We start from the raw sequence: 27,625 nt of genomic DNA, 5'->3' as shown, positions 1-27,625 counted from the left end.
CCTAACCACACCTATGTGCCTCCATGGTTACAGATCAGGCCCTTGTTGCCTGTTCTTGTAGTTGTGCTACTCTGTTATCTATAGACCGTAAGCAGAGAGGACAAATGGTAGGAAGGAGGTTGCGGCTGCCGGATCAGACTACACAAGGTCTATTTGTAGTCTGTTACCATGGAGACCACACTTCATAATATTTAACTGAGGTTCTTTAGAATTTCTGATCCATAGAAGGTAAAAAAAAATTGTTTCAGAAGTATGCACACCTTTTACTATATTGAATTGCTTCCTTTGTGTTCACTACATAGTGATAAGTAGAGGGCTGTAACGTCTGTTCATCAAAGGCGGCCGCGCCTGTCTCTGCACCATGACCTTTGTTCAGCTCAGTGTCAGGCAGGGGCAATAAAGGAAACAAATGGTGTGCTATCTCTTCTGTTTATACTGTGCACCTTATCTCCACCCTGATAAGACCCGGCCTCATTATTAAATGGGTCAGATATGGTCTCTTGTTTTGTGGTGATGGGTAATTTTTCTATAGCACTGGGCAGGATTCTAAACGTGACCGTGTAGGTGACCGTAGAACCTATGGAACGACCTCAATGTCGTCAATCCAGTTTATCCCGTACGTCGCACTCTTGGCATCTGGCTATAAATTCATATACAATTTCTGTGACGTGTGTCATACATGCAATTAGCGTGATCGGATAGACTCGGATTTACGAGACAGTCACCGTGTTTGTGGTCAGTCCGAACGAGCACGCTTTGCCGTACAGCGCAATACTAGTTCCATACGGCATGAGAATACAGTCTACGATTAAGCTCACGAGACTTTTTTAGATGGAAAAATCTGACGGGTTTTTAGAGAAAACCACATAAAAATCTGTGTTTTTCCTTTTTTTTTTTTTTTTTTTTTTTTTTTTCCTCTTACGCATTCTTGTAATGTACAATTACTATTTATTTACCATGGGGTAGATGTTCCTTTTTTTTTTTTTAATTCTTTTTTTTTTTTTATATATATAATATCTTGGATTTTGTCTGTGAAATGGCCACAGTGTGAACGTGCTCTTACATGGTGCCTGTATGCCGGCTTATGCTGCGGCTCATTTCTTTTTAAAGTAGTTTTTTTGGGACAAGAAATACTCTGTATGAACAGGAATGTTGATTTCCCAATGAAATCAATAGGAAGAGGTTTTTGCTGTGGATTTTTAAACTAATCCATATCATGTTTGTTTTTTTTCCACACGCAAAAAAACAACACTATGCACACTACGGTAATAATTTGCTCATTCAAAGTTTTTGAAGCAGATCTGTTTCTAAAGCCATGGCAAAAAAAAAAATCTCTTGAAGGGGTAATATCTCCAAAATCCTATCCCTATATATACACTAAGAGTAGTAATAATAGCAAATACCTCCAATTAGAAATGTAACATAGTTCTTCTGATTAGCTATGTTGCTTATCCTATGTGCAGGGCATTGCAGTAGTTTAGGTATCCATGGTTACGACTGCAAACAAATAACTCACTATATCAGTGGTCATAACCATGGATACCTAAGCTACTGCAATGCCCTGCACATGGGGAAAGCGACATAGCAAATCAGAAGAACTATACTACATTTTTCGTTGGAGGTATTTGCTTATAATTATTACACCTACTACGTATTGGAATAAGATCTTGGAGATGTGACTACCATTTTTACCTAAAATGAAGCAACGTGTCATCAATTCTCGAGGGGAAAAAAAAAGTTGAAAATTTGAGATCTACACTTTTCAGCCTCAAAAAAAACAAAAAAAAAACACAAAAACTGTTGTGGATTTGGAGCAGATTCCGCTCCAAAATTCCACGTGAAAAACCGCTTCAAATATTCTTTCAACTTTTTATTAATGTTAAAGGAAACACATTGCTGTAGTACGTTAGGTGCTGGGGGGGTTTCCACATGGGGAAAACCAAAAAAATCAATTTGAGCCATTTCTGCTTAAAAAAAATTCTCCTTGTGCACAAAATGTTTTATTTTTTTGTGAGGAGTTTCAGCCAGGAAAAATCCCAAGTACAAAAAAAAAAATTACCATACCCTGGAGGTGTATTATCGAATAAAGAAATATCAGTGTTTTTGAGACGTGACCATGGTTACGCCGCCTCCTGTCTCAACTATCTGTATTTATAGTAGACAGATATAAAATATTACAGAACAGACTAGGTTTCTACGTAAAGAATCTCGGATGACATCTCAAAGTCTACAGTAGACAACTATCAGTGCCTTATGGGCGACCAGAGCAAGACGAATATCTAAATGTTGGTCTTCAGGCTTTTCCTACAAAGGGAGAGGTCTTCATTTTCAGGAAGGGGGTTCCTTTGACTCTACACATGGAGGACCTTCTTCTTACAACCCCACATCTACTTCTCTTCTAGGGGTAGGTTAGTCCGTGTTTGAGTCTCCATGACCCCTTGTAGATGAAAACTTGAGTTGCAAGTAGACACCTGTCGGGAAGGAGTTGGACACCATCAAATGGGAAAGGTCCAACGACATCCTTAGGAGCTTCCTCTTAACTGTCCACCTTGCCTCATGCTCCAGTGGCCTTAGTCAACGCAACTCATCCAGTGGAAGCTTCAAATATCTACTTCATGTTCTACCCACAAAGACAGTTTTTCTCCGGCTCCTTTGTGTCCAGAATAGGCCGAGAGTCCAGCACAAAGCTGTTCCGTGGACTCTCCTTGTGAAAGTGAGGGGTATTGCGGTCAATCAGCACCTTGGTCATCAAGAGGAAAACTTCTTCAATGTTACGGGACTCTTTGGCTGAGGTTTCTAAGACCGCCAGCAGTCCATGCTTCTCGGCCAAAGTGCAAGCTTCTTCAAACAGGATCTGCCTTTTCTCTACCAGGTCGGATTTGTTGCCTTCAAACACAGATAAGATAAAGGGTGAGAGATGTTCTGCTTCCATAAGCCGAATACCACCTATAACTAAGAAAATTAACCATACAGGAGTCTCGGAAAACTCTTAAGGATGTCTAGTGGGCAAAGACTAGGGGTGGACCTCATGTGCTACACATGCCCCCTGGTCGTAAGCAGGAAGTTCGGGAGTGTGTGGCTGAAGCCACATGGAAAGCAAGGGTTCTCTGTTGAACAGAGGGAGACACTAGGCATGGACAAAAGGTTCCCATACAAAAGGGTCTTTTCGAGAAAGACTGTGGTACAGCTTTATTGTAAAATGAGATTTGCCTGGCTTGATGGAGGGCTGTAAACATGGTCATGGCTGCAAAATTTAGACAATACCGAAAACCCCTTTATAAAAATCGTTGGTAGACCTACCGATTAGCATCATCATCAAGTTGGCAGCTCCATATTTTTCCACTTCATGGATCCAATGGGGAACGGACTCGAATGTCTTGCGTTGGGTGATGTCATAGGCAATAATGGCTCCATGTGCACTACGGTAATAACTCTGCGTGATCGTCCGAAATCTCTCCTGGCCAGCCGTGTCCCAAACTTGTACCTACGAGAGATGGACAATCAATCATACATAATTATAATATTAGTTACGTGTACAAAAGAAGTCATAGTATGTTCTGACTGCTATACAGTAGACTGCTTCTTTATGCTGCAGAGACTTGTTTGATGTCTGAAGTTCCAAGGAGATGTCATGGAAGATCTGCATGAATATTCTATCTAGGGGGGAAAATAAGCTGTAGAAATTATTACCTTGACTTTTTTGCCTTCGATATTCAGGGATTTCACGGTAAAGTCCACCCCGATAGTGTTCTGGTGCTTGTCACTGAAGACTCCGGACTGGAACCGCTGAACCACACAGGTCTTGCCCACATTGGAGTCACCAATCAGAATAATTTTAAATAAAAAATCAAAAGGATCCTCCTCTGCACATTCAGATCCAGGCATGCTCCTCGTGGGCGTGGTCAATAGCTCAAGAGAAGTTTGAAGATATGCAGATTAGGGGCCACAAGACATACTGTAAATCTGGGGTAAAGGAAAAGAGAACACAAATGGCTTAATGGAATTTTCGACATCTTTAAGATCTATATTGGCGGATGTGTTAGTTTCATAATTTCCAACATATATAAAAAAAAAAATTAGAGACAAGTCCAGCCCCCAAGGAGCAGCCCAGAAATGGCTCAAAACATATAATTCAGGAATGTTTTTTTTTATTCTAAACCCCTCTTCCACTGGACTTTCTGAGCAGGAAATTCAGGACTGTGGGCAGCATTTTTGGATCTGAATCAGGCCAAATTTCAGACTGTCTTTCATGGCAGCCATATTGATTGTCACCCAGTCTCAGCTACATAGTCTATGGTGTGTGATTATCTCAGGACTCCATTACTTAAAATTACTGCCATCACTCAGCGTAAGGACAAGGCAGGCTGGAAAAACATGATTAGGCCTTGTGTTTTGCCCACAACAACCAATCACAGTCCACGTTTAATTTTTCCACAGCAGTTTGAAATAAGAAACCTTTGTTCTGATTGGATGTGCTCCATTGCTAATGTTGACTAGGCCTCTTTTTCCACTATTTAGTGGTGAGAGGTGCCCACTACATACCAACATTGAATAACACAAAATTTGGGACCTTTCTTTGCTTATTTAGGGGCCTGATTTCGGCAAGGTCCAACATTTTGCTAACTGATTTTCCTGGACAGTCCCGGAAAAATCGGGACTGACACAAGTGAGAAGATAGCAATCTGTGATCACTTCCCACCACTGGTACAGCTTGGAGATTGCTGATCTATGATGAGCTCTGTAGAGCAATTAAACTCCTTTGGTACGGCTCGGCGATTGCTGGTCTATGACGAGCTCTGTAGAGCAATTAAACCCCTTTGGTATGACTCGGAGATTGCTGGTCTATGACGAACTCTGTAGAGCAATTAAACCCCTTTGGTATAACTCGAAGACTGCTGATCTATGATGAGCTCTGTAGAGCAATTAAACTCCTTTGGTACGGCTCGGAGATTGCTGATCTATGGGGGCTCTGTAGAACAGATAAACCCCTTTGGTACGGCTCAGAGATTGCTGATCTATGAAGAGTTCTGTAGAACAATTAAACTCCTTTGGAACGACTTGGAGATTGCTGATCTATGGGGGCTCTGTAGAACAGATAAACTCCTTTGGTATGACTTGGAGATTGCTGATATATGAGAGCTCTGTAGAACAGAGAAACATCTTCGGTACAGATCCGAGATTGCTGATCTATGAGGGCTTTGTAAAACAGATAAACATCTTTGGTACAGCTCGGAGATTGCTGATTTATGGGGAGTTCTGTAGAACTATTAAACTCCTTTGGTACGACTCGGAGATTGCTAATCTATGAGGAGTTCTGTAGAACTATTAAACTCCTTTGGTATGACTCGGAGATTGGTGATCTATGACAAGCTCCATAGAGCATTTAAACCGCTTTGGTACGACTCGGAGATTGCTGATCTATGAGAGCTCTGTAGAACAGATAAACCTCTTTGGTACGACTCGGAGATTGCTGATTTATGAGGAGTTCTGTAGAACTATTAAACTTATTTGGTATGACACGGAGATTGCTGATCTATGAGGAGTTCTGTAGAACAGATAAACTCCTTTGGTACGGCTCGGAGATTGCTTATCTATGAGGAGCTCTGTAGAACAGATAAACTCCTTTGGTACGACTCGGAGATTGCTGATCTACGAGGAGTTCTGTAGAACAGATAAACTCCTTTGGTACGGCTCGGAGATTGCTTATCTATGAGGAGTTCTGTAGAACAGATAAACTCCTTTGGTACGACTTGGAGATTGCTTATCTATGACGGGCTCTGTAGAACATCTAAACTCCCTTGGTACGACTCAGAGATTGCTGATCTTGGAAATCTAATCATTTTCTAAGTACAGATCCATTAAAATCAACCTAAAGATGTCATAATATATAACATTTCCAGGAGGAGAAATATCCAAGCAGTACCCAAGGGGTTCAATACATTTACAGAGACCATTCAGAAGCAGTGATGATCTGAGCCTACAAAGGTCACCCATATTGTCCCTTCACATCTTATCTATGACATCTCACAAGAGCCTCTCAATCTAGGGCCGAAATTTCACAGATCTCGAGTCGCCATTAGCAGAATTTCCATTGATGCGCTTCTCGCCATTCAGGTCTATCTGTAAAGGTCACATACCGAGACAAATGTCAGCTGTATATTTAGTCAATATATGGTCCCCCGAAGTGGAAGAACACGAACTACTGGTAATAACAGGCCATGCTGGGACTTCTAGTTCTACCGAGAAAGTAACATGTCATCAGAGGATCATTTTCCATAAAATACTTCTTCAGGATAAAGGGCTATTCGCCTCTCCAAGATCCTATCCCAAAGCGTAGTAGATTGCAATAATAATAATATTAGAAAATACCTCCATTTTAGAAATGTAGTATAGTTCTTCTGATTAGCTATGTCGCTTACCCCATGTGCAGGGCATTGCAGTCTCTTAAGTATCCATGGTTACAACCACTAACAACTAACTCACCATATCAGTAGCCGTAACCATGGATATCTAAGCTACTGCAATGCCTTGCAAATGGGTAAGTAAAATCGTTAATCAGAAGAACTACGCAACATTTCGAATTGGAGGTATTTGGTAATATTATCATTATCACACCTACTACATATGGTGATAGGATCTAGGAGACGGGATATTAAGTTCCCATGATGAGCATCTTAAAGGAGTTTTTCGTTCTATAATGCTCTATGTGACTAAAATACTGTGAACGTGGCCTTAAGAGCTTTTTTTTTTTCTATAGTCTTTCTTGAAAAATGTGGAAAAACACCAGAAAAAAATAAATGAAAAAGATAAAATATATATAATCTTTCTAAATAAATGTTATAAGTTTGGTATCGGCGGAATCGTACTGATCTGGAGAATCTCGTTGGCAGATCATTTTTGTAGTACAACGAATGCCGTAAAATATATGTATAAAAAAATAATGGTGGAATTGCGTTGTCTCGTCATATTATATCGTAAAATGAACATTAAAAATCAATAATATAAAAAAAATTTAAAAAAGTTACGGCTCTTGGAAGGAAAAACAAAAGCCGAAAATCACCTCTCTGTCCCCATAGGCGGCACATTGTCGGCAGCACATCTGTACAGGGCAGATCTTCCTTTCTAGGGTCTTTGGCCCAGAATTTTATCCTTTTTTTTCCCGTCTCGAATACAAAGACGCAAAGAACATTCGGAATGTCGGCAGAATTTCGCCGGTTTTGTCTTTTTCCTCTAGAACACGATACAATCTCTCACCTGTCGCCTCGGCTGCCAGGACCTGCTCACCTGTCACACACCTTCCTGGGTCTGCCCTCACCTGGATCAACAGGTAAGCCTGCCGCCTCCGCTGCAGTGCATCATGGGAGATGTAGTTCTGGAAGCAGCAGCAATAAGGAAGCACCAAAGGAGACAAACAACCTTATTGTGCCCTTCAGTTTTGTGCAAGAGGTCAAGGATGGGGGAGACTGGAGAATTAAAAAAAAATGTGATACCGGATCCAGGCCTCTGGCTTTGTTCTGGCCGTCCCGTACTGAGTGACACGGTTACAATACACGGCTGGGGCCACAATGGCGCCATTGTCATTAATGTAACGGGATACAGCAGACGCCGACTCGCTGAAGCCTCTGCTCCACATCTCATTTCTATGTTCTTATAAGGGATCATGTATTTCAATATTTCCCCTTACAATTTATTTTAATATTTCCCCTAATTATGTTAATATTTCACCTTAAAATTTATTGTAATATTTCCCCTATTTATTTTTCTATTTCCCCTTACAATTTATTTTAATATGTTCCCTATTTATTTTAATATTTCCCCTTAAAAAGTATTTTATTTCCCCTATTTATTTTAATATTTCCCCTTAAAACTTATTTTAATATATCCCCTTAAAATCTATTTTAATATTTACCCTTAAAATGTTTTTTAATATTTACCCTTTAAAATGTATTTTAATATTTCCCCTAATTATTTTAATATTTCACCTTAAAATGTATTTTAATATTTCCCCTATTTTAATATTTCACCTTAAAATGTATTTTAATATTTCCCCTTACAATTTATTTTAATATTTCTCATTAAAAAGTATTTTATTTCCCCTATTTATTTTAATATTTCCCCTTAAATGTTATTTTAATATATCCCCTTAAAATGTATTTTAATATTTCCCCTTAAAATGTATTTTAATATTTCCCCTAATTATTTTAATATTTTACCTTAACATTTATTGTAATATTTCCCCTATTTATTTTAATATTTCACCTTAAAATTTATTGTAATATTTCCCCTGTTTATTTTAATATTTACCCTTAAAATTTATTTTAATATTTCCTCTATTTATTTTAATATTTACCATTAAAATTTATTTTAATTATTATTATAGCACCATTTATTCCATGGCGCTTTACATGTGAGGAGGGGTATACATAATAAAAACAAGTACAATAATCTTAAACAATACAAGTCACAACTGGTACAGGAGGAGAGAGGACCCTGCCCGCGAGGGCTCACAATCTACAAGTAATATTTCCCTTATTTATTTTAATATATCCCCTTAAAATGTATTTTAATATTTACCCTATTTATTTTCATATTTCCACAGAAAATTTATTTTAATATTTTGCCTATTTATTTTACTATTTATCCTTAATTTTTTATATATTTCCCCTATTTATTTTAAAAATTATTTTAATATTTCCCCTTAGGCTATGTGCACGCGTTGCAGATTTTTCTCGTTTTTTTCGGCGTTTTTCCACAGCAAAAACGCTTAAAAACCGCTTATGTTAAGCATCCCATCAATTTTAATGCATTCTGCAATTTTTGAGCACATGTTGCGTTTTTTTTCCACGATAAAAACGCTTTGCGTAAACGCAGCAAGTTCATTAATTTTGCGGATTTTTCGAGGATTTCCCGCTATATTATTGCATTGGGAAGTTCCAGAAAAAATGCTAAAAATCCGCACAAAAAAATGTGAAAAAAACCAGCAAAAAATATGTGTGTGGATTTCCTGCGAAAGTAGTCCGGATTTGCTCAGGAAAATTCTGCACACTTTCCTGAACGTGTGCCCATAGCCTCAAAATGAAAATAAAAATGATCTTACATCCAATTGGTCAAGTATTGTTTCCACATTCAGTCCAATGGAGCTGCAATACCGCCCACAACCCATGGGCATAGGTGGCGCTGCAAGTGAACAGAGAGCACTGATCATTCCATCCATCAAGTTCCATATCGCCGCCATGTGGTTATAGTTGGTATTACAGGACAGTCTATTCTAATAAAGTACCCCTTCATGGGGATCAATCACCAGATTTCATATTCGAAAACTGTCTACTTTATTATATAAATATCTGATACCTGATGATGCTGGTGTTTTTGCTCTGAAAACAAATTCCAGAGTAGAATGGTTGTATTATTTTTTTTTTGTCTCCCTGATGTTAAATTTAGTGTTTTATAAGTCCAACTTTAGCGCATTCTAATATCAGTATGTAAATATAGTCTTGTTACCAAAGGGGCGTGGTCTTCATGGAGACACTCCCCCCAGAGAAGAGTTCAGGACCACACCAAGTTTGCTATCAGTACTTAGTATGGGATAGGGGGCATCGATCTGGCCTTTATGGCAGAGGAGCGCTGCAGCACCACCATGTGGTAATCGTTGGTACTGAATAGATAAATGTGATTGATCCGAGATCATTATAAGAATGATCACTTTATTATCTAATATCCCTGGTGGTCTAGGGCAGTGCAAAGGAAAATGCAAAGATCTCAGGGGATTCAGGGCAGTGAAATATTTCATGTTAGTGTCCCTGGTTATCGATCTACAGATGATCTACAGCTGTAAGGTGATTAATGTTATTATCCCTGGTGGTCAGGGGAATTAAGAGGTTAATGTTGTATCCTTATTGATTTAGGGGCATAAAGGGGTTAATTTTAGTATCTCTCGTAGTTTGGGGCATTGAAATTTTTATATTAGTATTCCTGGTGATCGGGTGCAGATATGTTAGCATCCGTAGTGGTCTGGGACATTAAGGGGTTAATGTCATTATTCATGGTGGTCCTGAGTTATAAGGCCACTAAAGTCAGTATCCCTGGTGGTCTGGGCCGGTAAGGGGTTCATTTTAGTATCCCTGGTGGTCTGGAGCACTAAGGGGTTAATGTTAGCAATCTCTGGTGCCTTGGAGCATTAAGGGGTTAACTTTATTATCCCTGGAGGTTTATGTTAATATCCTTGGTGGTTTGGGGCATTAAGGGATTAATGTCAGTATCCCTGGTGGTCTGGGGTAGAAAGAAGTTAACGATAGTATCCTTGGTGGTCTGGGGCATTAACTTTACTATCCTTGGTGGTCTGGGGCTTTATGGGGTTAATGTCAGTACCCCTGGTGGTCTGGGGTTTTATGGGGTTAATGTCAGTATCCCTGGTGGTCTGGGATAAAAAGGGGTTAATGTTAGTAATCCTTGGTGGTCTGGGGTTTTATGGGGTTAATGTTAGTATCCCTGGTGGTCTGGGGTTTTATGGGGTTAATGTCAGTATCTCTGGTGGTCTGGGGTTTTAAGGGGTTAATGTCAGTATCCCTGGTGGTCTGAGGCATTAAGGAGTTAATATATGTGTCCCTGGTGGTCTGGGCAAGTATTGGGGCGCAGGTGGGTGCTGCCTGTGAGCATGTCCTTGCAGGCTCAGGTCCTGCTCTGCCCCCTGACATGTGTCCAGTGCAGCTCCCCCTGGTGGTGGCAGGAGACTTACAGAATATATATTATATAGATTATTCCCTTTACAAGGTTTCCATTTCTCTGAATTAATGTCACTTCTGTTTTCTGACCTTTTTTGCGTTTATTACTAGTTTGGGCTCCGCCGCTCACCATACAGGGAGGACTTCAAACCCCTCCCATTTGCAAAGCTGGAGACTACAGCTCCCGGCGTGCCCCGCTCTGGGGAGGAGAATCACGTGATGGGTTTCGCTGTTTTGACGTCCTCCTCTGCCGGGTCTGCAGCTGCCAGATGAGCGGACTCCGGGAGGATGACGGAGCGGAGCTGAGCGCGGCCGGAGGAGCGGGGGACGCTGCGGCAGGTGCGAGGCGGCTACAGGGGAGACAAGTGTGACTAGTGTTATATGGGGCAGTGGGGATTCATGGGAATTTTTAAAGCGATACACCCACACTAACCCGCTGCATGAATAGCATGGAGGCGGATGGAGCCTAGGAGGATACCTTTAAGGGTTCTGTTTGTGTCGGAGGACCCTTTAATACCAATGTTTTTTCTCCTTTCCTACCAGTGACGGCAGACTGCCCCCGATGAGGCGCCGGTGTGAGGGCTGATCCACGACGAGCCGCCGCCGCCATGGAGTTCCCGGTGTCTCCCCGCAGAGCGGCCGCCCGCAGAGGGCTCTGCGCACAGTACACACATCACCACCTGGCGGTTTTCCTTCTCACGTTTTTCAGGTGGGTGATTTGACAGCTGGCGGTACCGGTCTCCTGTGATGGGGCAGTGGTAGCGCTCAGCGCCCCCCAGTGACCAGAGGAGCACCGACACCGCCGGCCAGGGAGTAATGCATGTCCGGGAGGAACGAGTCCCAGCACCTGCACGTCCTCCTGCCTGGAACCTGGTGCCCGTGCCTTCCTCTATTTGGGGGGGAGCCTCTGGTGCCTTCCTCTATTTGGGGGGGAGCCTCTGGCGCCTTCCTCTATTTGGGGGGGAGCCTCTGGCGCCTTCCTCTATTTGGGGGGAGCCTCTGGCGCCTTCCTCTATTTGGGGGGGAGCCTCTGGCGCCTTCCTCTATTTGGGGGGGAGCCTCTGGCGCCTTCCTCTATTTGGGGGGGAGCCTCTGGCGCCTTCCTCTATTTGGGGGGGAGCCTCTGGCGCCCGTGCCTTCCTCTATTTGGGGGGGAGCCCCTGGCGCCTTCCTCTATTTGGGGGGGAGCCCCTGGCGCCTTCCTCTATTTGGGGGGGAGCCTCTGGCGCCTTCCTCTATTTGGGGGGGAGCCTCTGGCGCCTTCCTCTATTTGGGGGGGAGCCTCTGGCGCCTTCCTCTATTTGGGGGGGAGCCTCTGGCGCCTTCCTCTATTTGGGGGGGAGCCTCTGGCGCCTTCCTCTATTTGGGGGGAGCCTCTGGCGCCTTCCTCTATTTGGGGGGAGCCTCTGGCGCCTTCCTCTATTTGGGGGGGGAGCCTCTGGTGCCTGTGCCTTCCTCTATTTGGGGGGAGCCTCTGGTGCCTGTGCCTTCCTCTATTTGGGGGGAGCCTCTGGTGCCTGTGCCTTCCTCTATTTGGGGGGAGCCTCTGGTGCCTTCCTCTATTTGGGGGGAGCCTCTGGTGCCTGTGCCTTCCTCTATTTGGGGGGAGCCTCTGGTGCCTTCCTCTATTTGGGGGGGAGCCTCTGGTGCCTGTGCCTTCCTCTATTTGGGGGGAGCCTCTGGCGCCTTCCTCTATTTGGGGGGGAGCCTCTGGTGCCTGTGCCTTCCTCTATTTGGGGGGGAGCCTCTGGTGCCTGTGCCTTCCTCTATTTGGGGGGAGCCTCTGGTGCCTTCCTCTATTTGGGGGGAGCCTCTGGTGCCTGTGCCTTCCTCTATTTGGGGGGAGCCTCTGGCGCCTTCCTCTATTTTGGGGGGAGCCTCTGGTGCCCGTGCCTTCCTCTATTTCGGGGGGAGGCTCTGGCACCTTCCTCTATTTGGGGGGGAGCCTCTGGTGTCTGTGCCTTTCTCTATTTTGGGGGGGAGCCTCTGGCGCCTTCCTCTATTTGGGGGGAGCCTCTGGTGCCTGTGCCTTTCTCTATTTGGGGGGGAGCCTCTGGCGCCTTTCTCTATTTTGGGGGGGAGCCTCTGGCGCCTTTCTCTATTTTTGGGGGGGGGGCCTCTGGCGCCTTCCTCTATTTGGGGGGAGCCTCTGGTGCCTTCCTCTATTTGGGGGGCCTCTGGCGCCTTTCTCTATGGGGGGATCCTCTGGCGCCTTCCTCTATTTGGGGGAGCCTCTGGTGCCTGTGCCTTTCTCTATTTGGGGGGGATCCTCTGGCACCTTCCTCTATTTGGGGGGGAGCCTCTGGTGCCTGTGCCTTTCTCTATTTGGGGGGGAGCCTCTGGCGCCTTTCTCTATTTTGGGGGGGAGCCTCTGGCGCCTTTCTCTATTTTGGGGGGGGGGGCCTCTGGCGCCTTCCTCTATTTGGGGGGAGCCTCTGGTGCCTGTGCCTTCCTCTATTTGGGGGGGAGCCTCTGGTGCCTTCCTCTATTTGGGGGGGCCTCTGGCGCCTTTCTCTATGGGGGGATCCTCTGGCGCCTTCCTCTATTTGGGGGAGCCTCTGGCGCCCGTGCCTTCCTCTATTCGGGGGGTGCCCGTGCCTTTCTCAGCCTGGAGGGGGGGCCCTGGCTCCTGCGCGCTCACAGGTATGAGATGTGATCCGTCCCTTTGCTCTGGCAGCGGTGTTTCCCAGCAGATGCTGCGTTCTGACATTTTCTGGATTACCAGACTTCCCCATGATTCGCTCCTTTTGCACACGTCTGTACGGCCGCAGGGCGCGGCGCGGGATCCTTTCCCCTGTGCTGTAGTCTCATGACTCCTGTTGGCCGCCGTCCCAGACTCGCCCGGTCTGACCTGAATTCCAGGTGAAGCTGTCGGGGCGTGCTGATTGGCTGCTGCCATACGTCGGACCGTTTGCTGTCAGTGATTGGACTCCTCCGTCCGATAATCCGGAATGTTTGGCGGCTGACCCCCTCTCTTGCTCCGCAGCTACTCTCTGCTCCACGCCTCCAGGAAGGCATTCAGTAACGTGAAGGTCAGCATCAGCAACCAGTGGACCCCGACCGACCTGAACGTCTCCATCTACAACGTGGACCCCAACGTGGTGAGCCCCCGATCCACAGACGCTGATAATCTGCCGTGCCGCGAGATGGGGGTGGGGTGTAAAATCTGTTTAACTCTTTCAGACCTGGAATGACAATCATCTATTTCCCAACGACAAGTCGGCCACCATCTTCCTGGGGCTACTGGACACCATCTTCCTCTTCGCGTATGCAACGGTGAGTCCCCGTCCCTTTAAAGGATCTTTTGATCTCCCAAGGCTGATCGTACCGTGCCTTTAAATCCGCATCGGCCGATTTTCTTACATCATTGATGGTTGCTGATTATGGGCAGGAGACCCTCGGTCCTACAGGTCAGATCACGTCCGTGAGGTTCGGAGGTTCTAACCTGCAGCTGTCGGACCATGCTGGGAGTTGTAGTTCATTCCAAGAGCAAATCAGACGACCTGAGTATTTATTTGCTCATTATTCCACACCTTAAATCTTAGGATTTAGTTAAAAAAAAAAAAAAAGTTTGCTTCAGCATGTGTATTGTAAACCATTGTGGCCAGTGATTGGCCGCAGCGGTCACAAGGCTGGAAGTACAGAAACAAGTTGGGGTCTTGGGAATCATGAATGTAGAATCAGTGACATATTACTTTTTAATTTTCACCTTTTTATTTATTTTTTTATGCGCCCAGACATCCCCTTTAAGGGCTCCTTTATGCCTTTTTTTTTTTTTTTCGGGTGGGGTGGATAATCAGATTTCGTGCATTTTTTTTTTTTTTTTAATTCTTTTTTTTCCTACCATTTACCTGAAAAAGCTACTGCAAAAAGTTGCATGTGAATGCAATCTAAACAGGGGCTTCCTATTAAAGGGATTGTCCTCTTAAAGGGTTCAGGAGCTGTAGTATTCCTGCAGCACCCCCAGAGGGGATAGGAAGCATTGCGCAGTGTGTATTGGGGGAGTGTGTTCTATGTAGCTGCTCGTCCTTCCTCCTATTTGGGGGATCCCTTATGTTCTATGGTTTGTTCTGGTTGCAGGGTCTCTTTATCAGTGGGATCATCGGGGATCGGTTGAACATGCGCTACGTCCTTACTTTTGGCATGTGCTGGTCCGCAGTAATGGTGAGTAATGGTTGTACCTGTTCCAAGAGCTTACCACTCGGTGGCACCATAACAGCAGAATAAATTTTCTCCTAGAAACAGCGCCTCTTTTGTCTAGTGGCCATGCCCGGTACTGCAGCTTTCAGTTTATATTAAAAGATGCTACTATTAAAAAAAAAAAATACATACCAAAAATAATATATACCTTCCTCCCTATTGGTGAAAGGGTATCGGGTGACTGCTGCAGCCAATCAGCGACTTCTATTTTGCTGCAGCGGTGATGTATTCAGTATTCAGTGTGTAAGTACATTAGCGATTTAGTACATTTTTTCATTTGGGCAATAATTAGATAACTTTTTTTTTTTTAAGCTGCAATACCAGGTCCTGCCACTAGTCCTATGTGGCGCTGTTTCTGGCAGGGCGTTGACATTTCCTAACATTACACAGCCCCTTGAACCTAATGAGACACTCGGAAGCCTCCACCCCTGTGGCTTTATGGGGTGGGGCGGCCGTAGATGTCAGGGTTTCAGGAATCGGAGGCTGTTTCCTGTAGAGAGAAGGTTCCTCTTCGCCGCGAGGTTTCACAACCCGTTACTAAATCTGTGTCTCTTCGTCTCCCGACAGGTTAATTCTGCTTCTTTAAGGTGGAGGCCAATGTAACTGCTTCATTGGGGAATGGTACGATGGCCGCCTCCGTCATGTGACTCTGTCCCCTCCCCTTTGTCTATTTCAGATGTTCGTGTTCGGCACAGTCACCGAATGGCTGCACTTCTACAATAAGATCTTCTACTGCGTCACGTGGGTGATTAACGGGCTTCTGCAGTCGACGGGGTGGCCCTGCGTGGTGGCCGTCATGGGGAACTGGTTCGGGAAATCGGGGTACGCTTTTGTTTAATCTACGCTTTTGTTTAAACAAACCAGATCCCCACGCCTGTCATTATAACCGCGATGTCTGTTACACATAGCAGCCCTGAAGCCCTATAGGTACAGGACAGGCGATCGGCTGATCACAGCTTCAAGTCCCCTAAGGGGACTATTAAATAAAGTTTAAAAAAAAATAAAAAATATGGAAAACTACATAGAGGAGCCTCTGTGCTGCACTGTCTCTTTATGTTATGAAATAGTGGGGGGGTCCTGTCAGATTCACGGCTGATACGCCCCTTTAATTGCTGATTGTTCCCCTATATTGGGGCATCCGGCTGTCCGCAGAGTGAGGAGGTGACGCCATGTTGTGTTCTTTCTCCCCGTACAGACGCGGAGTGGTGTTCGGACTGTGGAGCGCCTGTGCTTCTGTGGGAAATATTTTGGGGGCCTTCCTTGCGTCATCGGTCCTCCAGTATGGATACGAGGTACGCGGCTGTAGACTGTAATCGGGGGCTGGCTATAGGCCCACGAGGCCGGCGAGCCCCCTCTACGATGAGCGGTAGCCATTCTCCTCTCCTGGCGACCTCACCGCTCCCGTGTCTCTCCGCAGTACGCCTTCCTGGTGACGGCTTCGGTGCAGTTTGCCGGAGGGCTGGTTATATTCTTCGGGCTGGTGACTTCGCCGAAAGAGCTGGGTAAGTCGCCGACGGTAACCCGACCATAGGAATCCGTGTCACGGTGCAGTGAGGCCCATGGTCTCCATCATTATATTCATAGGTCTGCCCGATGCTGGGGAGCAGGAGGACGAGAGCGCAGCACAGGAGGAGGAGGCCAACCGACCCCTCATGGATGAGGACGAGGGCGACAGCGAGTCCAACTACTCCATACAGACTCCTAACACTGCTGTCAGTCAGACCAAAGCGATCGGCTTCGTACAGGCCTGCTGCTTACCCGGAGTATTACTGGTGAGCGCCAGTCTTGTTCCATATAGTGGCATGGTCAACTCCAGAGCTGCACTCACTATTCTGCTGGTGCAGTCACTGTGTACATACATTACATTACTGATCCTGAGTTACATCCTGTATTATACCCCTGAGCTGCACTCACTATTCTGCTGGTGCAGTCTCTGTGTACATATATTACATTACTGATCCTGAGTTACATCCTGTATTATACTCCAGAGCTGCACTCACTATTCTGCTGGTGCAGTCACTGTGTACATACATTACATTACTGATCCTGAGTTACATCCTGTATTATACCCCTGAGCTGCACTCACTATTCTGCTGGTGCAGTCTCTGTGTACATATATTACATTACTGATCCTGAGTTACATCCTGTATTATACTCCAGAGCTGCACTCACTATTCTGCTGGTGCAGTCACTGTGTACATACATTACATTACTGATCCTGAGTTACATCCTGTATTATACCCCAGAGCTGCACTCACTATTCTGCTGGTGCAGTCACTGTGTACATACATTACATTACTGACCCTGAGTTACCTCCTGTATTATACCCCAGAGCTGCACTCACTATTCTGCTGGCGCAGTCATAGAATCATAGATTGGTAGAGTTGGAAGGGACCTCCTCGATCATCTGGTCCATCCTCCTGCTTAAAGCAGGATTCACTAAATCATCCCAGACAGATGTCTGTCCAGCCTCTGTTTGAAGACTTCCATTGAAGTAGAACTCACCACCTCTCCTGGCCGCCTCTTCCACTCATTGATCACCCTCACTGTCAAAAAGTTTTTTTTTTTTCTAATATCTAATCTGTGTCTCCCCCCAGTCAGTTTCATCCCATCGCTTCTAGTCTTTCTTTGTGCAAATAAAAATATTGATGATCCTTCTACAATGTGACAGCCCTTGAGATATTTGTAGACAGCTATTACGTCTCCTCTCAGTCTTCTTTTTTGCAAGTTAAACATTCCCAAATCCTGTAACCGTTCCTCATGTGACCGGTCTGCAAACCATGTCCTCATTCTTGTCGCTCTTCTCTGAACTTGCTCCAGTTTGTTGATGTGTTTTGTTTTTTTTTGTTTTTTTTTTTAAATGTGCCCAAAACTGGACACAGTATTCCAGATGAGGTCTGACCAAAGAGGAGTAGAGAGCAATAATGACTACACGTGATCTAGACTGTATGCTTCTGTTAATACTTCCCAGAATTGTATTTGCCTTTTTTGCTGCTGCATCACACTGTTGACTCATGGTCAGTCTGTGATCTATTATTATTATTTATTGTTATAGCGCCATTTATTCCATGGCGCTTTACAAGTGAGAAGGGGTATACATAATAAAAACAAGTACAATAATCTTGAACACTACAAGTCATAACTGGTACAGTAGGAGAGAGGACCCTGCCCACGAAGGCTCACAATCTACAAGGGATGGGTGAGGATACAGTAGGTGAGGGTAGAGCTGGTCTTGCAGCGGTTTGGTCGATCGGTGGTTACTGCAGGTTGTAGGCTTGTCGGAAGAGGTGGGTCTTCAGATTCTTTTTGAAGGTTTCGATGGTGGGCGAGAGTCTGATGTGTTGTGGTAGAGGGTTCCAGAGTAGGGGTGATACGCGAGAGAAATCTTGTATACGATTGTGGGAAGAGGAGATAAGAGGGGAGTAGAGAAGGAGATCTTGTGAGGATCGGAGGTTGCGTGCAGGAAAGTACCGGGAGATGAGGTCACAGATGTATGGAGGAGACAGGTTGTGGATGGCTTTGTATGTCATGGTTAGGGTTTTGTACTGGAGTCTCTGGGCAATGGGGAGCCAGTGAAGGGATTGACAGAGGGGAGAGGCCGGAGAATAGCGGGGGGACAGGTGGATTAGTCAGGCAGCAGAGTTTAGAATAGATTGGAGGGGTGCGAGAGTGTTTGAGGGGAGGCCACAGAGCAGGAGGTTGCAGTAGTCAAGGCGAGAGATGATGAGGGCATGGACTAGGGTTTTTGCAGATTCTTGGTTGAGGAATGAACGGATTCGTGCAATATTTTTGAGTTGAAGTCGGCAGGAAGTGGAAAGGGCTTGGATATGTGGTTTGAAGGAGAGATCAGCGTCAAGGATTACCCCGAGGCAGCGAGCTTGTGGGACTGGGGAGAGTGGGCAGCCATTTACTGTAATGGATAGGTTCGTTGGGGGGGTCACGTGAGATGGGGGAAAGATGAGGAATTCTGTTTTGTCCATGTTAAGTTTCAGAAATTTAGCGGAGAAGAAGGATGAAATAGTGGACAGACATTGAGGGATTCTGGTTAGTAGGGAGGTGATATCTGGTCCAGAGATGTAGATCTGTGTGTCATCAGCATAGAGGTGATACTGAAAGCCATGAGATTCTATGAGCTGTCCCAGGCCAAAAGTGTAAATGGAGAAGAGCAGGGGCCCAAGGACTGAACCTTGTGGGACTCCGACAGAGAGGGGGCGAGGTGAGGAGGTGGTGTGTGAGTGGGAGACGCTGAATGTCCGGTCTGTTAGGTATGATGAGATCCAGGATAGGGCCAAGTCTGTGATGCCAAGGGATGAGAGGGTCTGTAATAATAGGGAATGGTCCACTGTGTCAAAGGCAGCCGACAGGTCGAGGAGGAGGAGAACAGAGTAGTGTCGCTTGCTCTTGGCGGTTAAGAGGTCATTGGTGACCTTAGTTAGCGTAGTTTCAGTGGAATGGTGTGACCGGAAGCCAGATTGTAAGCGGTCAAAGAGGGAGCAAGAAGAGAGATGGGAGGACAGTTCAAGGTAGACGTGTTGTTCCAGTAGTTTTGAGGCATAGGGGAGAAGTGATATAGGGCGATAGCTAGATACAGAGGATGGGTCAAGAGAGGGCTTTTTGAGGATAGGTGTGATGGAGGCATGTTTAAAGCTTGAGGGGAAAACACCAGTTGTTAGTGATAGGTTGAAGAGATGGGTTAGGGTTGGGATGAAGATTGTGGTGAGGTTTGGGATGAGGTGGGATGGGAGCGGGTCAAGTGCACAGGTGGTGAAATGCGATCTTGAGAGTAGAGTGGCGAGTTGATCTTCTGTAATGGTGGAGTAGTTGGTTTTGGAGGTGGAGGGTAGGGAAGTTGGGAGGAAGGGCTCTGGGGCTTGTTGACCAAAACTGTCTCTGATGTTATCAATCTTCTGCTTGAAGAATGAGGCAAAGTCTTCAGCAGAGATAAGTGAGGAGGGAGGAGGTGCTGGGGGACGGAGGAGAGAATTGAAGGTGTTGAATAACTGTTTAGGGTTGTGAGACAGGGAGGATATGAGAGATGAGAAGTAGGTTTGTTTTGCTGTGGCGAGTGCAGTCTTGAAAGTAATGAGGGACTGTTTGAATGCGATTAAGTGGTCGTTGGAGTGGGATCTTTTCCATCTGCGCTCAGCAGCCCTGGAAGCTCGCCTCAGTTCTTTGGTCAGGCTGGTGTGCCAGGGCTGTCTGTTGATTTTGCGAGCTTTGGTATGTGTAAGTGGGGCAGCAGATTCCAAAGCTACAGCTATTGTGGCGTTATATAGAGCGGCAGCGTCATCCGCATTGTGTATGGAACTTATGTCTGTGAGAGGGAGGAGGGATTCAGAGAATGAATGTAGGTCAAAATGTTTAAGATTTCTGCGAGGGTGTGAAAGTTTGTGGGGTGGGGACTCTAGACATGGAGTGGAGAGAGATGAGAATGTGAGAAGGTTGTGGTCAGAGAGAGGAAGAGGTGAGTTAGAGAGGTTAGATAGGGAGCAGAGGCGGGTGAAGATGAGGTCCAGTGTGTGACCATCTTTGTGAGTGGCTACAGAAGACCATTGAGTGAGGCCGAAGGAGGAAGAGAGAGATAGAAGTTTAGTGGCAGCTGAGAGGGAAGTGTCAATGGGGATGTTGAAATCGCCCATGATGATAGTGGGGATGTCTGCAGAAAGGAAATGAAGTAGCCAGGTGGTGAAGTGGTCAAAGAAGATGGTGGCTGGCCCTGGGGGGCGGTAAATGACAGCCAGTTGGAGGTTGGAGGGGGAGTAGATGCGCACAGAGTGCACCTCAAAGGAAGGGAGGGTAACAGAGGGTGGCAGTGGGATTGGGGTGAAGGAGCAGTTATCTGACAGGAGAAAACCAACTCCTCCACCATGCTTGCTGCTGGGGCGGGGTGTGTGAGAAAGGTGGAAGCCACCGTAAGAGAGTGCAGCAGGAGAGGCTGTGTCAGAAGGGGTGAGCCAGGTTTCGGTGATGGCGAGGAAGGAAAGTTTGGTAGTAACAAAAAGATCATGGATGTAGGAAAGCTTGTTACAGACAGAGCGAGCGTTCCACAGAGCTCCTGTTAGTGGGACTGGGGAAGCGGGGGCTGGGCGAATGGGTATAAGGTTAGAGAGGTTACGGAAGTTTGTGATGGAGCGTGGATGGGAGGTAGAAATGACTGTGGGAATGTGGTGAGGAGGACCAGGATTTGGAGAGATATCACCAGCAGTGAGAAGGAGCAGAGATAGTGTTAGCAGGTGGGAGCAGGAGAGAGCGTGAGGGGGCTGCCTGTGCTTTGAGACAGAGGATTGTATGTTAAGGAACAGTTCTGAGGAGGAGGTGAGATGGATGGGGAGGATTGAAGAGGAGATGAACAGTTCCTTACTTGGTGTGGGGATTGGGGGAGGTAGCAGAAAGTGAAAGATTATAGGGGTAAAAGTGACAACAAACAGAAACATTGTTTGCAGTGATTGGCCAGTTCCCTTTAGGTTCAATTCAGGTTTTAATTCTAATGTAATCCACACTTTTAGAACACACTTCTAGAAATCACACTGCAGACTAAAGTCCTGCAGACTTGTGCTATGCAATATATGGAAAACTAAGTGCGTTCAGGTGTGGAGCAGAGAGGAGTGGTCTCTGCTCATCTTGGTCAGAGAATTAAGGGTGGACCAGATGCATACAATCAAGCCAGAGTAAACAAGGTCATAAATATCACAGAGTAAGTTGGGGGTTAGCTGAAAGGCATACCATATGAAAGCAAAGAGCAGAGGGAAGTCTGTTAGTATATCCAAGTCTTTTTCACACGTGCTGTTGCTTAGCCCTATTCCTCCCAATCTGTATATGCTTTTTTCATTTTTATTGCCCAGATGTAGTACTTTGCATTTTTCCTGATTAAAAACCATTCTGTTAGTTGCTGCTCACTGCTCTAGTTTATGTATGTCTTTTTGATTCCTCTCTTTTCTCTAGTATTAGCTATCCCGCCTAGCTTTGTGTCATCAGCAAATTTATTCAGTGTACCCTCAATTCCTTCATCTAAATCATTGATAAAGATGTTGAACAATACAGGGTCCGGGACAGAGCCATGTGGTACCCCACTTGAGACATTCTTCCAACTGGATGCACAGCCATTTATGACCACTCTTTGGGTCCTATCACTAAGCCAGTTATGAATCCACCTAACAGTTGCCTTGTCCATTCCATACTTACTCTTTTTTTTTTTTTCAATAAGGATGTTGTGAGATACTTTGTCAAATGCTTTGCTGAAGTCAAGATATACTATATCTACAGCATTTCCCTGATCCACCCAGTCAGTGATTCTGTCATAGAAGGAAATTAAGTTAGTCTGACGTGACTTATTAGTTACAAACCCATGCTGTATCTGGTTAATCACTTCATTCTTATCCAGGGACTTACATACATGTTGTTTAATAATTTGTTCAAAGATCTTTCCTGGTATGGAAGTCACTCACCGGCCCATAGTTCCCTGGGTCCACCTTCTTCCCCTTTTTGAAGATAGGAACAACATTTGCTCTTCTCCAGTCTTCTGGGACTTCTGTTCTCCAAGAATTTTCAAAGATTATGGAGAGTGGTTCAAAAATTTCTTCTGCTATCTCCTTCATTAATCTGGGGTGTAATTCATCTGGACCTGGAGACTTGAATTAATTTATGTTAGCTAAGTGTTTCCTCACTATCTTTCTGTTTATTGATTTCCTGGATTGTTCTATTCCTTTAATAGGACAGTGAAGATCAGTTGATGTTACATTTCCTTTCTGAGAGAAAACAGATGCAAAATAGGAATTTAAAAGTTCAGCCTTTTCAACATCCTTTCTTACCATTCCATAATTTCCATCCTGTAAAAATCCTATAGCATCTTTTGACTTTACTTTTGACATATCCCCAAAATCCTATTTTATTGCTTTTGACGTCTCTTGCAAGCCTTAATTAATTGTCAGCTTTAGATAATCTGATTCGTGCCCTGCAGGTTCTGCAGACAGCATTATATTCTTCTTTAGATATGCCTCACTCTTTCCATTTGATAAACATTTGTTTCTTCCTTTTTAGCATGTGTTTAAGTTCTGTGTTCATCCATCCTGGTTTCCTTAAATGCTTCCTATTCTTCCCTCTTTTCGGAATTGTTAACGATTGTGCTTTGAGAATCTAATTTTTCAAGATTTCACATCCTTCCTGGACATTTTTGTCCTTAAGGACATTGGATCCCTCAGATTCTTTTCGGAGTCCCTTAAAATCTGCCTTTCTGAAATCTAACCTTGAAGTCTGTGTCTTCACAGGTCTTCCTCCTCTAGTTATCCAAAATTCACTACCTCCTAGGGTCCCAGCCACTCTTACTGATCCTGAGTTAAATCCTGAATTATACTCCGGAGCTGCACTCACTATTCTGCTGGTGCAGTCACTGTGTACATACATTACATTACTGATCCTGAGTTAAATCCTGAATTATACTCCAGAGCTGCACTCACTATTCTGCTGGTGCAGTCACTGTGTACATACATTACATTACTGATCCTGAGTTAAATCCTGAATTATACTCCAGAGCTGCACTCACTATTCTGCTGGTGCAGTCACTGTGTAGATTGTGTCAGTGGAGGTTATTGCCTCGCTATGAGAAGGACATTATACCTTTGCCTTATGATTATGGCCTCCACAGTCATCATCACCCAGCTTTCCTGAATCCAGAACTGAAAATCTGCAGCCCCTGTGTCAGATTTGGGGGTGACCACCTTTATGGCATCCCTTTTGATAGTCGCTATTGCTGTTCAGCCCCATTTACCGTAGTAAGAATGAGCTGCAATACCAGACATGGCCTGTAGGTAAAGGGGGTGCTGTTTGTGGAGGCGCTGCTCTGATTCCGTAGGTGTAATCTCTGTTCTCTTGTGTAGTATTCTCTGGCCTACGCCTGTCTGAAGTTGGTCAACTATTCCTTCTTCTTCTGGCTGCCCTTTTACCTGAGCAATAACTTCCACTGGAAGGAGGCCGAGGCCGACCAGCTGTCCATCTGGTACGACATAGGCGGAATCATAGGTGAGGGATTATTTATTTTCTCTCAGACTCCCGTAGGAATCGCTTGGTCCTAAAGTGTTTCGCTCTGCCCCCTCCTTCAGGTGGCACCATCCAAGGATGGATCTCTGACCTGATGCAGCAGAGGTCCCCGGTCCTGGCCGTGAGTCTGCTGCTCGCCGTGGGCTCCCTGTTTGGATACAGCCGTGAGTCGCTGTGGTGTGTGGGGGTGATCCCAGTACAAACCAGTACATAGGATGCTGGTATCGGCTGACTGTACTGGGTGGTCTTGGTGTTTCGCAGAGAAAGGGGAAGTAGATAACGTCTATTGCTGCCGCGTCTGCGGTTTCCCTCGAGATCAGGGATTGATGTGGTTTAACTCATTAGCTGCCATAAGAAAGCTGAGGGTTTGGTACAGTGTCTCGTCATCGGGTGGAGTTAACTGTTGATTTTCCTGTTCTTAGGTTCACCGAACAGTAAGCTGATCAACGGCCTCCTCATGGCAATCACAGGTATGGCTCCCGAATTCTCATACACCCCTGAGCATCTTTCTTTTGCACATGCAGAGCCCCCCCCCCCCGTCATGCACACTTTTTTTTCCCAATCCAGATATCAAGATATCACACAACAAAAAAAAATGTTTTCTGCATCGCCACAAAAATCGGATGTATGAAAATATTGCGTTAATTTGTGTTTGACTGCCCCTTTAAAGAAATTGAACCCCAAATCCTGAAATAAAGTGTCATCAGTGACCTTCTTTTCAGGGGCCTGGGCTAGTTAGTCCCAGCTCTGTCACTATGGGATGTGCACAGTGACAGTGCACTCTTTCGCTGGTTCAGATCAGGGGTAATGATGCGGCAACCAAGCGCACTGGCACTGCGGTTGTAAGACGGATACCCAGTTTGCAGAGACCAGAGAAGCCCCTGCCAGTGATATCACTTGCCGGGGACGGCCGCACTGGTTTTGCAAGCAAGGTGTTCATCTTACAATGTGCACTGACAGTGCGCTCTGTTGCCGTTTTGTTAATAGTGATCTGAGCAAAAATATTTTTTTTTCCTCAATTGGACAACAACTTTTTACTGCGCCAGTGAAGCAAGCTCAGTCTTTAGCTACACACAAAAAAAAAAAAAGTGTGAGAGGCTGTAAACAATATCAGGGTTTTGCCATGGCCCCTGGTTTTCTAGATGGGCTCGCAGCTTGTCCCAAATGTGACACCGCCCATACGCGTTTACAAATGTCAGCCCCTGGGGGTTGGGAACGAGAGAAGACCAGCAATACTGGCAAACCATTGTCTAATCCTTACTGGAAAATGTGCTTCTTCGTAGGATTTTTCATTGGGGGTCCCTCCAACATGATCAGTTCTGCAATCTCTGCGGACCTCGGGCGGCAGGAGATGGTCAGAGGCAGCAGCGAGGCTCTGGCCACGGTCACCGGCATCGTGGACGGTACAGGCAGCGTCGGGGCCGCGTTAGGCCAGGTAGGTTCATGAGTTGTGGATAATGCCTGTTTGGGGTGCATGAATATAATCTACTGAGGCCAGTCAGTTCAGTTCTATGGAGTGTGTAGGAAGTAAGGTGGCTATTTAAAGGAGAATTCACACTTTTTAAAATAAATATTTATATATATATAAAATTTGGCTAGTGTTTGTAAAAACAAGTAATTTTGCAATTTACTGCTTGTTAAAATTTGCAGCCGTTCTGGAGATATTAACACTTTTTGCTTATAAACTAGAAAGCAGCGGTGGTCGGTCTCCTAGGCAACGAGCTGTAAACAAAAGAAAAACGTTAATATTTCAAGAACGGATGAAAATTTTAACAAGCTGTAAAGTGCAAAATTGCTTTTTCTTACCTTCTCTATCCGACACAATATCCATTTATGAAGCCGGAAAGAACCCTTCAGCCCCGTAACTGTATGGCATGGGTTACATCTGGTGAATGCAGGGGTGCAGTGCACTCAGCTGTGACTGTATAAGTGTGGGCAGATCACAGCCCCCCGATATGTGTGTGGCTATAAGTTTACTCTGCAGTGAAAGCCCAGTTGTGACAGGATATATCGACAGACACGAGATGGATCTGTATTGTCCATGTATGACTACTCCGGTTCTGACTCTCTCTCCCGCAGGTGCTGGTGTCGGTGATACAGGGCGCCCTGGGCTGGATGTGGGTTTTCTATTTCTTCATCCTTATGGTAAGAGAAGAATGTATTATCCCATTTCCTTTCTATGATATTTTTTGGGGTTATATATATTTTTGTCTGCAGCCTACTGTTTTTGTCAACCTAGTGAAGTTTTATTTTGGCTCCGATCAGTATTAATGAAACTGCGACAGAGCACACTGTCATTAACTTTACAACCTGCACTGACAGTTCGCTCTGTTACTCACTTTACAATGTGCACTGACAGTGCGCTCTGCTTATTTGTTAACAGAGGATGGGTCACTGCCCTCTTTATTCATTTCAGTGGGCGCTCTGCAATTTTTTTTTTTTGAGATCCCGTAGAAATGAATGTCGAGAGCCGCACATGCCAGACACCTCTCCACCCCGAGGGCATACATCGGGGCCACCTAGTGGTGGATTTGACATAAAAGACCCAGAATGGGACAATCCCATCAATATTTGGTAGATAAATCCTATTACATTTACTTAAATATGGGGAATTGCTTAAATATCAGTCACCTAATATAATTCCAGCATTTCTCTCTTTTTGGGGGAGTACCCAAAAATACCCAACATAAAGGGTGTTTCTTTAAATCCCCCCCTGATCTCCCTAGCCATTGACTTTTATCTATGGAGGATCTTGGCTGCCGTTCTGTTTTCTTGCAGCACCTCCAGAGGGGAAATGGTGGTACTGCATGGTGCCCAGTGACTCCAATGGGCTGGCCTTACAGGGCATGGACATGTCGAGTCCTCCAAAGACAGAGACAGTGGAATGAGTATATGGGGTAGAGAACAGATATAGGGGTCTGCAGGCTGCAGGTGTCGGCTCCTCTATGGTCGCCTAGTTCTGGTCTGTGACTGACCCAAGCTTCCGTTCTCCGCAGACTTTCCTGACCATCCTCTTCATCATTCCTCTGATCGTCCGGGAGATCAGACCAGCATCGAGGAACAGGCGGACGGCTCGGCTGGCGGGGTGACAATTACTACCAATGACCGATGTCAAAACCCGTAAGAGACGCCCGGAGGCATCGCTGACACAGTGACGTCACAGCGCGCAGAAAGGAGGAACAGGAGGGGCTGTGAAGTGTGGATTATTTTCGGCAGGCTGGAAAGCAATTTGTGGGAATGGATTTTTGCCTTTCAATGTTTTTTTTTTTTTATTATTATTATTACTATTTTTTTTTTTTTTTCTTTCTGTCTTAAGATCTTGTGGATAAGAAATTGAATTATCCGGTGTATTTCTTGCTGACTTCATTCAATTTTTATTCCACAGATCTTAAATTGACAAATACAAAATTAATAGAATTTTTGGATAGGAGTTGCAGAAAGAAACAAAAAAAAAAAAAATATCCCATTGATTAACGGACCAAATATGGTAATTCATTCTCGGAATTATATATATATATATATATATATATATATATATATATATATATATATATATATATATATATATATATATAATTTTTTTTTTTTTTTTTCTCAATTATAGTTTATCAAAAATGTAATTATCTGGTCCTTATTCTATGGTTTATTTATTTTATTTTTTTCTGACCGCT

At 44.9% G+C, this 27,625-nt stretch overlaps 2 protein-coding genes across 3 annotated transcripts; one reads left to right on the top strand and one right to left on the bottom strand.

Moving 5' to 3' along the window:
* Positions 1–1,984: 1,984 nt before the first annotated feature.
* RAB19 (RAB19, member RAS oncogene family) lies at positions 1,985–7,356 on the bottom strand. 2 transcript variants are annotated; one of them, XM_077266676.1, is made up of 4 exons: positions 7,255–7,356; positions 3,691–3,963; positions 3,301–3,484; positions 1,985–2,886 (listed from the first exon to the last, which is right to left on the bottom strand). In XM_077266676.1, the coding sequence occupies exons 2-4, from the start codon at positions 3,883–3,885 to the stop codon at positions 2,621–2,623; spliced, it is 645 nt and encodes a 214-aa protein (XP_077122791.1). In that variant the 5' UTR covers positions 3,886–3,963; positions 7,255–7,356; the 3' UTR covers positions 1,985–2,620. The 2 variants fall into 2 exon arrangements, with proteins under 2 accessions (XP_077122791.1, XP_077122792.1); XM_077266677.1 differs by lacking the exon at positions 7,255–7,356 and adding an exon at positions 7,061–7,246.
* A 3,571-nt stretch (positions 7,357–10,927) lies between these two features.
* On the top strand, positions 10,928–27,389 carry SLC37A3 (solute carrier family 37 member 3). Its single transcript, XM_077266675.1, has 15 exons — positions 10,928–11,060; positions 11,265–11,430; positions 13,708–13,822; positions 13,905–13,997; positions 14,802–14,885; positions 15,598–15,743; positions 16,117–16,213; positions 16,339–16,423; positions 16,506–16,693; positions 23,795–23,936; positions 24,017–24,118; positions 24,377–24,424; positions 25,238–25,389; positions 26,034–26,099; positions 26,951–27,389. Exons 2-15 carry the CDS (start codon positions 11,330–11,332, stop codon positions 27,041–27,043), a joined length of 1,512 nt encoding a protein of 503 aa, XP_077122790.1. The 5' UTR covers positions 10,928–11,060; positions 11,265–11,329; the 3' UTR covers positions 27,044–27,389.
* Positions 27,390–27,625: the final 236 nt, after the last annotated feature.

This window comes from Ranitomeya variabilis, chromosome 5 (assembly GCF_051348905.1).
Source record: "Ranitomeya variabilis isolate aRanVar5 chromosome 5, aRanVar5.hap1, whole genome shotgun sequence".
NCBI classification, from domain to species: domain Eukaryota; kingdom Metazoa; phylum Chordata; class Amphibia; order Anura; family Dendrobatidae; genus Ranitomeya; species Ranitomeya variabilis.
Note: the sequence above shows the minus strand (reverse complement) of the source record. Positions and strands in the feature narration are given on the sequence as shown.